This window comes from Molothrus aeneus, chromosome 16 (genome assembly GCF_037042795.1).
Source record: "Molothrus aeneus isolate 106 chromosome 16, BPBGC_Maene_1.0, whole genome shotgun sequence".
NCBI lineage: Eukaryota > Metazoa > Chordata > Aves > Passeriformes > Icteridae > Molothrus > Molothrus aeneus.
This window is the reverse complement of record NC_089661.1, coordinates 9,681,193-9,691,705: the sequence shown is the minus strand read 5'-3', so window position 1 is coordinate 9,691,705 and position 10,513 is coordinate 9,681,193. Positions and strand designations below refer to the sequence as shown.

The 10,513-nt window shown below is 41.2% G+C and overlaps 2 protein-coding genes across 2 annotated transcripts in view; both read right to left on the bottom strand.

The window, feature by feature from the left end:
* Positions 1-297: 297 nt before the first annotated feature.
* BHLHA15 (basic helix-loop-helix family member a15) lies at positions 298-3,867 on the bottom strand. The gene is made up of 2 exons (XM_066561066.1): positions 3,682-3,867; positions 298-1,751 (listed from the first exon to the last, which is right to left on the bottom strand). Exon 2 carries the CDS (start codon positions 1,713-1,715, stop codon positions 1,215-1,217), a length of 501 nt encoding a protein of 166 aa, XP_066417163.1. The 5' UTR covers positions 1,716-1,751; positions 3,682-3,867; the 3' UTR covers positions 298-1,214.
* Positions 3,868-5,124: 1,257 nt separating this feature from the next.
* LMTK2 (lemur tyrosine kinase 2) overlaps positions 5,125-10,513 on the bottom strand; it is a 41,854-nt gene continuing 36,465 nt past the window's right edge. Inside the window, exons 13-14 of the mRNA XM_066561145.1 lie at positions 10,255-10,503; positions 5,125-9,118 (exon numbers count right to left, since the gene is read on the bottom strand). Coding sequence (XP_066417242.1) covers positions 9,090-9,118; positions 10,255-10,503 — 278 coding nt within the window. The 3' untranslated portion in view covers positions 5,125-9,089. The remainder of the gene's footprint in view (positions 9,119-10,254; positions 10,504-10,513) is intronic.

The window sequence follows — 10,513 nt, the reverse complement described above, 5'->3', positions numbered from 1 at the left end:
CTGCTGGAAAAGGACCAGGCCACAAACCATTATCAATCCTGGTGATGGATGAGGTGCCAAATGTTTCCTGAGCACAGAGCAGCAGCCTCCTGTTCATGGGGCATGTGGGGAGGGGGAGCTGGGGCACGGGGGCTCCGTGGGCACCACACTTCCAACTGAGGCCACTCCAGCTTCAGGTGCCCCAGCTATGAGAATACAAGAGGAAAGAGAGTTCCTCAGTGATGTAGAATTTTTTACCATGGAAGGTAAAAAGTTCTATAGAGGGAGGGGGAAAAAAGAGCTTATTTTCCTTTTTGAAGAGTTTCTGCTTCATTTATTGTTTTACAGTATCAGAATCTAACACTAACCCAGAAAGAACCTGATCACATCACAGGCTTCATTAGGAAGTAATTTAAACTGGCCAGAGCATTGTCTAACTTAAGGCTACATGAAAGCGTTTTTATCATTGTCTTGGCAAAAGTAAGTAATTTGTCCCTTATTCATTATTTGTTTTAGAATATCACCCAGACACCCACTAAAGAAAATCTCTGTGAGGCCAGATGCTCTGGAAGCACAGATCAGAACTGTCCTTACTCTAGAGAGCTTACAATCTAGGAAAGCTTTGCAGATGTTTGCATCAACAGATCTTTTTATGCCTTGCAATGTTCAATATTACCAGGGCAGATCCACCAAAGTTAAAGATCAAGATGAATATTCAGATTTGGTGACCAATTTCCCCTATGTGCCACTTCAGTCACCAAGTCAGTCAAACGCTGTCATCAATTTTAATCTTCTCTTTAGCACAGCAGATGAGTCATTGAAAGGCTGGTGAACAGAACTACATCCAAGATTCTCAACTAACTCCAAGGAACTCAGATGACACAGACCTTAAAGGTTCAGCTTGCTCTACTCCAGGTGGGATAATTTTCAGAAGATACTAAATCACATTTTCAAGTCAACTCCATTGTTACAGGATAGTGTTCCAGACCCTGGCACACCACACAAACACATTCATTATGCTCTGAGAAATTCTGAGGGTTTAAGGTAATTTTTAATGTGACATATAAACTATAGTCACGAGGGTTATCTGTTTGTCTTTTTCAGAAAAGAAAAGGAGAAACTGGAGGCAAAAATAATCTCATTAAACCTCTAGGTAATGACATGTATTATGATGTAAGAAGGAAAAACAATGACAGTAGTATCTGGCAGTTGGTGTTTTGGCTGAAGTTATGAATCTATGTGGAATATTTCTGTAGATTTTCCTCATGGTCATCCTCCCCATGCTGCTGTTGAAAATGCTGGTACAATTTGGATCCCCAGGCTCCCCCCATCCCTTCTACTGCTGGAAAGTGTCCGTTGGACATATTGAGTATAATGGAGGTCAAGGATTTAATGTAGTTTTTGGCCAGAGTGAGAGTCTCTATTTTGGAAAGTTTGTTCTCGGCCCTCACGTGAGGGATGACCTCGCGCAGGGCCTGGAAGGCGTTGTTGAGCTTGTGCATCCTCTGCCTCTCGCGCTCGTTGCTCTCCAGCCTCCTCAGCAGCCTGTCCTTGCTGCTCCAAGCACGCCTGCCTCTGCCTGTGGGGCTCTTGTTGCTCTCCTTGTTTCCCCCATTCCTCCTTTCTTTGCGTCGCAAACATTTCACCAGTTCCTTTTTTCTCATTGCTGGCTCTTCGGAAAACGCTTCTTTGTCAGCAGTTTGCCTTTGTTTCTTTCCTTTTGTTTTAGTCTTCATGTTTTGTTGGATGGATTGGTATTAATTGTCAATGTGCTGTAAAAACATAACACCAATATTCAGCTGGGAGGAGAGCGTGCAGAGGGAACAGAGGGCAAGTGAATGGAACCAGTGAAACAAAGATGCAGTGAATCCCCTACAGGTGAAAAACAGATGCCTCTACCTTCTTAGAAACAGGCCTCAAAGCAGAGAGGTTTTTCCTTTATCATTGGACATAAGAGAAAATGACCTCCAAGTTGATTCAGTCTTTCTGTAGAAAAGTGAACCACAACTCAAAAACCATGCAGAATACAACAGTCAGTGAGGTTTGGTTACACATTGCCTCTGTTTGATCTCTTATGCTGCTGTTGTCTCCCAGTTCCTCACTCCCCCACATTATAATAAAGCCATGCACCACTTCCATGTACATGTGCTGGCTTAGGGGGTATTAGACAGACCCTCAGGCTCTTTCTCAAAGTAATTTCTCCTTGAACTCCTGGTAATTGGTTTTTGTAGGTGCAGGTTTCCACTGTGAGAGGAGTCCACTAGAGGGAAACACGGCACACTCTCAGGGAGAAGCTCCGAGCCAGCCACGTGTTTTCAGCTGCAGCATTTCTGTGTCGTGGGCTAGTCCTCAACACACACACAAAAAGCACTTCCCTCTTCCAACAGAAATCCAATAATGGCAGGGCTTAACTGCAGTTGCTGCCCCAGATCAGCAGCAGCAGAGCAGGCTACTTTCCAAGTTACCCAAAAAGACACAGCAATGTTCCTTCCTCTGCATTAGTTGACAGCACTGATATTTTACCTCCCTCAGCCCATATTCTGTGCCCACATTACATCTGAATACAACAGCACCACAGCAACCCTGCCTCTAACACCAACGATTGGTGTTACTAAGAGACATTCCCAAAATATGTTCTTTCCACACTCTTCCAGTTCATGTAGTCATAAAAAGGTTTGGTGTAAACACAATACGTTTTTATGCCAATACTATTGTGTAGGAGCAGTTTGAGAGTTGGTGAGCCAATAAAAAATGAAGGAAAAAGAACAAAACCCCTAGCCCCAGATGTGAGACTGTCCCAGTACAATCTCAACCTTAGCTGGAGCAGGTGGTGCTGTGTCTGGCAGGTCCCGGCTGTGCTGTGGTAAACACCCCCTCCTGTCTCGTTTCTCATTTCTTGAAAGCCACGTTCAGCTGCTGGGCTTGCACACTGACTCAGTTCTCTTCCTGTGAGGACATCCTGGCCATCCCCAGGTTTCTTACTACCAAAGAGGCAACTTTACTAAACAGGACAGGAATTCACAAAGCAGCTGGGTTAGGGTAGCACCCAGGTGATGACAGCTGAAAGACAGCACCAAGCAGCTTGTGTTGTGGGAGCCTAAAAACATGCTGGAGACACACAGGTATCTCCAGAGAGGAAACAGGTCCCAAGGCAAGCACCAGTTTGTTCTGGACACTTGGTGTAAGTCACTTGGCAGAAAAGGCACAGCTACAGAAGAGCACAGAGGAGTGGAAGCTTCCCTGCCCAAGCACAAGAAGCACTGGGGAGTGCTGCTGTTTGGAAGAACACAGCCCACAGGACTTGGTGAAGAGGGGGCTCATGGACACAGCCAGGAGAGAAAGGTTGGAAGATGATCCAAGAGAAAGGAAGCTTCAGCAAACTGTGAGAGCGAAGTAGTCTTTAAAACTGCAGGCTGGGCAAAAGCAAATGGGGTATAATGGGATAACAAGGTACCTAGCTGGCAGGTTTGTTCTTAGACTGCCACTGCTGTAATCTGGAGAATTACCTTAGAGAGCCCCAGCTAAGCTGCTGGGAGTCCCAGGAAGGTGCTATCCATGTGCAAGGAGCAAACAGATTGTGGGGGGATCAGGAGCAACAGACTGGAGTGGTCAAGAGAAACCAGAGAGAGCAGCCAAATACCAACACATTTAACACCCTGTGCAGCCATCTACCAGGGCTGGCATCCCTCTTCTGTGACTTACCACTCCACCCGCTGCCGAGAAGGCGCCCGGGGCCCAAGGGACAACGCGGCAGAGACCCGGGGGAAGCCAGGAACAGCAGCAAGGGCTGCGGGGACAACAGGGAGGGAACGCGGCGCGTGCTCTCAGCGAGGCAGGGTCTGTCAGCAGGAGCGTGCGAGGGGCCCTGGCCCTGCCCCGGCCCGAGGAGCCCCGGGCAGGCGCTGCCCGAGCCCCGCAGGCGGAGGCAGCCGCAGGCAGGGCCGGCGCTGTCCCGGACACGTCGCTTTAGCGGCGGGGGCGGGCCCGGCGGGCGGGAGCTCCGGTGCCTCCGCGGGCACGGACCCGCACACCCCGCCGAGGGGCCGGGCACGGCCACAGCGCCTCGCTCACGGCGCCCGCCCGTGCTCGGGGTGGGACAGCGCGGCGGGGACACGCACGGGACACACGGCGTGAGGAGGCGGTGCGGGTGTCACCGACACTGAGGCAGGCACGGCGCTGTCAGGGCCTCCTCAGCTGGTGGGGTGTCCCGGCTGCAGGAGGACAAGGTCTGTGCCAGCTCTGTTCTGCATGCTGTCACAGCACCCGTGTGACACAGGCCCACAGACACAGCACTGCCATCTCTTTGAGAACTTGCTGCTCATAAAGATTGCAAGTTCTCAAATTCTTTGATAATAAGTTCTATATAAGGTGACCAATTTAGTGCCATGGGATCTTTTGCATCTGTTCTCATTAATGACCACTGCCTTGGTCAAATTTCAGCCCAGTAGTTATATTTTACCTAATGAAGTGAAGTCATCTTGATATCAGTTTCTCATTCCCAGGTCACAAATGTGCCAGCACTCAACAGCTGCCATGAGAGGTGGGGGCTTCCTCAAGAGCCTCCATCAACACGGCCAGGGCTGCCCCGGGCCATCCCTTCCCTCCCGGGAAGCAGGGAACACCAGCACCCTCCTCTCCTCCTGCCCAGCCTGGAACAGCCACAGCATCTCACCACGGCAGCTCCCAGTGCACACCAGCACTCCATTTATTTACCTGGTGATTTTTGGTCCATTCAGCACAGGCACTTGTATAGAAAAACCAAGCAACTCTTCTAGGAAGAAATTCAGTCAACACTGAGAAAACATCATTAACCTGTTTTCTGAAGTTATAAATTTCAAAATCCCCATTATTCCTACAGATATCTAATTCTATGATTGAAAGCAAAATTCAGTATTCAGAATGACACTGTTTCTGTTTTAATTATTGCTTCTCTACTGACTGTGTACACACTTTACCTGAAATTTTCACAAGGGTGATGATACTGGCAGAATTTAAAGGTGACTACGCTATTTAGCGCGGGCTCATCTGCTGGACTGTGGCTTTGAACTTTTGGAACTTTCTCAACCTCAGGAGACTAATAAATATATCTTACAGTAGAACTACACTGCTGGTATCTGTTTAAAAATGAACAAACAGACAAAGAGATTATAAATATATAACTGTATTTTATTTTTAATATTAAATATTTTTAAATTACAAGCAGTTTCTTGAATCACACTATGCATGATAATCAATATACAGTAGAAATTACAATTTAAAAATGTACACAATTTAAAGACATTTTGACCTGAAATTTCATTAACTATGATATATTGCCATAAACCTCATACCTGTATTAAATTACAATAGGAAAACCTCATACCTATGATTTTGTTACATAGTTTCTCATTTACAAATAGAATTGAACATTATATATACACACACATCAGTACCATTTATCATTTAAGTTACACCTACATCTGTGCAAGTTCAAACAATTTCATAAACAAAACTAACTGTAAGTCATATTCAAGTTTCTGAAAAACAGGCTGCTGGTATTACAAATACTTATTTTCAATAAGTTTATATGATGTTTGACTCTCCTCTAGATTTCTTCCCATTTTGTACCAAAACCATTAACATGTATGACTTAAAGCTGAAGTAATTTTTTTGAAGTAAATCCATTCTTATTTAAGGCTATTTCTTATAAGGCTAATGTACTTGAATTCCACCTTTCACCAACTCCAACACAAATAGCCAAGTCACTGACACCTGACAATGCTGACATTTTAGGATAGTGCTTAATTGTAAAAAAAAAAGTCTTTCTACCAACCAGCCTCCTCATGAAAGATTATTACATAAAAATCTGCTAAAAATACTGATAAAAAGAATGAGGCTTAAATGGCTTTCATTAGTGCATCAACAAGGATATGAAAAAACATTTAAATCTGCTCATTTCCATGAAAATGGCAATTTCCATAAATGCAGTTCTACACAGTGTATCTGCAGCTGGGGCATTTGGGAGAGTACAGGTGTTTCCACTGAAACTGGACACACCTGTTGCTCTCTTGGCTTCTCACTACAGATCCTAATGTTCAAACAAACTTCTTTAGGTGGGAAAAATCAGATCTTTTAAATACCTTTAGTAGCCAAATTGAGACAATGCCTTCATTATTCAAACAATCCAGGTATTCTACTAGAGAAGGAATTAAGCTGTAACCAGTCCTCATAATAAACCATTGAAAATAGATACATGTACTTCTAAAATGGAGACCAGGCTTAAGTAGCTAGTGCAAGAAATCACATAGAGTGTAATGAATGATTTGGAACAAATCCCCTCATTATAATGTAACATGTTGGAATTACTGATTCATCTTCATTGTGCCACTTAACTGCCAGGCAGATATTTAAGTATTGCTAGTAGTTGATCAGATCTTTAAGTGTTATTTTTTTACTCCAAAAGATAGTTTATATTATTGCAATCCAGCCTACTGGATTACTGAAATTAAAATTTATGTTTAAGTGATCTGAGTTAACTTTAAATATTTATTTCTCTTCATTGTACAGCTAAAAAGGACATTAACTTGCTTAATATCATACACATCTCGTTTTGGAAAAAATGCTCCTTTGGCAATTCATTAGCAGTGAGTCCATTTGGACAAAGGAGTAAACTTTTACTTCCTGTGTAAGCTTTTCTTTAAACCCGGGTAAGAATAAAAATCTTAGATTTCCATCAAGCAAAGGAAACTCCTGATGTGCAAGATAAACATCTGATTTTCCAGAATTACAAGGAACAAAATGCACAACCAAATGACAACATTCTGGAGCATAAGCTTTTATTTAACCCAGAATTATTTTTTAAATAAAATGATTCAAAATTAAGGCTGAACTCCAGGTCTGACAAGGTTTTCACCACGTAAGGCAGACAAGCCCACATGTTCCCTGCAGACCATTATGGAGTTTCATTCTTACTATGGTGAAAATTTAAAGACAGATGAGGTACCCTAAATCTAGCTGTATCAAGGAGTGTAATGTTGGAATGATGGAGTTTCTAAGCAATAGTTTGTGCACAAGGTCTATTACCAACATTTTAAAATATTTTCAGTAGCACACAGCTTCCTTAAACCCTCTACAGTATACTGTAAGCCTGTATTAAGAACTACTTGACTTTGCCTTCTAAATAATGTTTTGGGAAAGGTCCATAGGAAAATTCAGTTCCTCACTTCCTACTGAAGAACAGTTCTGACTAACTCTGAACCTGAGTGCCTCATCAGAAAAAGATATCTCAATTCATTGGCAACTTCAAACAACATTATTAACTAAATCATTCCCTTTTAATCAGTATGGAAGCCATTCTGGTTTAAGGGCTAAATAACATTGGAAAAAAAAACAGTTAACATATTCTTGTCATCTTTAAAACATACTTAAAAATCAAAATTAACACAGAGGTATACAAAAAAAGAAAACAAACATCTGAAAATATCTAGTCCTCCCATCTCCATATGATGAAAATTCTCTGGCGACTGGATCTGGACACAGAGCACTTGGATCACCATTACCTCAAGCCCTGCCAAAGCAGCCACTAAAATACAAAGTACTTCACATTTCAGTGCATTTGTATTTTAGTACAAGTAAACAAATACAAAGCCAGGTAAACTGCTTCTATCAGTGTTTCCTACAGATTTGAACTGCATAAGGCATTCCAAGAAGTCAGGGATTTGTTTCTCAAGTGAACTTACTTTGGAGTAATAATTAAGGATATCTTTTTCCAAGCAGTTTAGAGGATTAAATCAGCTAAATGCATGGTAGAGTAGGAAGGTTAAACCCCCCACTGTCTTCCCTTCCCTACAGGCTTCAGAGCAAACCTATTGTACTGCAGCCTTTGTTCAGAATGCATTTCAAGATGTACCATGGAGCTCTGCAGACATCTTAAAATGGATCTGGCCCTATAACGGGTGCAGAACTGGGCATTAACCATTAATCAAAATCTTAATTGTCATAACATCACCAAGAGGTAGATTTACCACAGGCCTCTGAATGGAGCCCAGATCTGCAGTCAGCAGAAGAATGAGCTTCAAAATTCACAGAATGTACAACTAAAGGGCCAAGTGTACCCAAATCCAGTCTATTGAAATTAGTCTTTATGTAAGATTCATAAATTCCAGAGTTTTGTACAACCAATTTTCCCTCTTCTTTCTCCAAGGCAGAAATTGTAGTAAAAACTGGAAGGCCCTTAACTTTGATATAGTCAGATGCTATTACAGTTTAAGCAGTCAGTAGGATCATATGTAGGAATTAAGAGACATTATCTCTTTCATCTAAAAATTCCAGAGTATATCATATATTCTTTTCCAGTTTCCTATAAAACATGAACACTAACAACCATTCTATAACCATTATCATTTTAGAAATGGTACTGAATATAAGATTTCAGCAAGTCTAACATAATACTCAGAAGTTATGTACGTTTTACGAGTACCGTGCATAGCAAAAGGCTACAAAAAGGACAAATTAAACTGGATAACTGGGCCAATTCAACTTGTCTTCTTTTCCTTGAAAGATCTAAGATTTTGATTCTGTACATCATCAGGAAATAAAGGAAGAATAATCCATAGTGCAATTGTAATAAGCAAAGTAATATGTAGTGATATCTTTTTGAATAAATATGGCTCACTACTGATCAACTATCATTCAAACAGTTCCATCAACACAGCCACCTGTTGCACAGGACAGGTATACACAATTCTACAACAGGTGTAATGTTCAAATAGATAATGAACTACATGGAAAAATATAAAAAGAATATTATACAATCTCATACATAAACCAGACTGTAGTGTAATTGCTTTACTTGTTTAAGTTATCTGAAAAATACTTCAAGTACTTGAAAACAGCGGCAGAATCGTCTTTCAATGAAAAGCAAAATTGCACTGATTTAAAAATACATTACAAAGTTAAATACACATTCAAATTAATGTCCTGATTTAACATTGCTTTCAGTGTTTACTTCCATTTCTCAGTACTTCTTGATTACCTGTGTTACTCCAGGAGGATCCAGAGTTTAGATAAAGAAGTTTCAAACACAAAGTCTATGTGTTTTATGTATGGAGTCCAAGCACGTTTAAATTGATTTAATCTTTTTCTCCATCTTCACTGCTTCCTATTAGTAAAGGAAAGGTCATAAGATACAGTGAGATTCTTCTGCACAACCCTCACTTCTTTCTAGGACTCATGCTAGAACTTGGCATTCTGCTGCTTTGCCCTTCCAAGTTTTGGTTAATTTTTCCCTACACTTTTAACTACTGTAAACATTTGGTTCATTTATTCATAGACATCTGCCTCAATCACACAGCTCAATGTCACTTCTTAGGACACATGAGGCAATGTAGGATCTCCAAAATACTCTCTCTTATCTGTAAGTTACTAAGCAGCAAATATTATCTAATCAATAAGCACAATAAAAGAACAATACAACTCTATATAACCCTGATTACATATTTATAGACACTGACCATAAGCAAGGCTCTGCTATCAGTAATATTTATTTTTAATAATACAATGTGTTATCAAGAATAATAATATGCCAGACCAATTCAAGTGTGCTTATTTTTGCTCCTCTTAACCCTCAAAAACATATCAAAGGTTAAAAAAGTTTTTGGTTACTGACAAGAAGGCTTGTTAATAAACACTGCTAGTACTCAATATTGCTCTGAATGGATTGTTTGGCTCTCCTAACAAAAGCTATCCTATTCACAGCTCTAGAAAACATGCTGCAGTTCTCGAGAGAATGTCAAGAATGCAATGTCTAAAAAGCAATATGAAAAGAAAACTAAACTGTAAAATAAGCTTACACAATAATAGCAGAAACATTATGTTCCTGGCATCCTCATCCTGTGCAATGAAAACACAATTGTGACTTAAGAGAGTGCAATAACCAGAATTAATAACTGCCATAGCGTGGCAGGTGCAACAGCAGTGCTGCGGGATTGCAGAGGGTTCATTTATCCAAATACAGCACTTGGGTTTTTAACACAAAAACTGAGAGCTTGTTCTGTAAATGTTCCACAGGTTGTTCTACAACAATTTTGTACCAACTTGGACACAAATAATCTCAATCTCCACGGAAAACTATGTCTTAACTGAAACACAAGACCAGACTAAACTTTCATAGTGTTAAAAATGTACTTCTACATTTGGTATTTAAATAGAACAAGAGTTGTTGTATCTGTTCCTTTATCTTTACATAACGCTTTTAATTTGTATCTTTAAAGTAATTATTATAACTAAATCACTTACCTCCTTGCTCTATATCTGAATCTGTAAGATGTGTAAGAGAAAAGCTTGCCATGTTTGCAGGAGAGATGGAGAATCTGGAATAAGGGGATGAATGTGACCAGTTCTGATCAAGAGTCCGGGACGGTGGAGGTGGAGAGAAGTACTTTGATGGCTGCAGGGGTGCTTTAGAACCAATGAGACTGTTAGCTGCCTTGGACATAAAGGATGGCTCTGGAGAAGAGAAGTCATCATCCCACTCAAAACCCCCACCTTGGGGAGG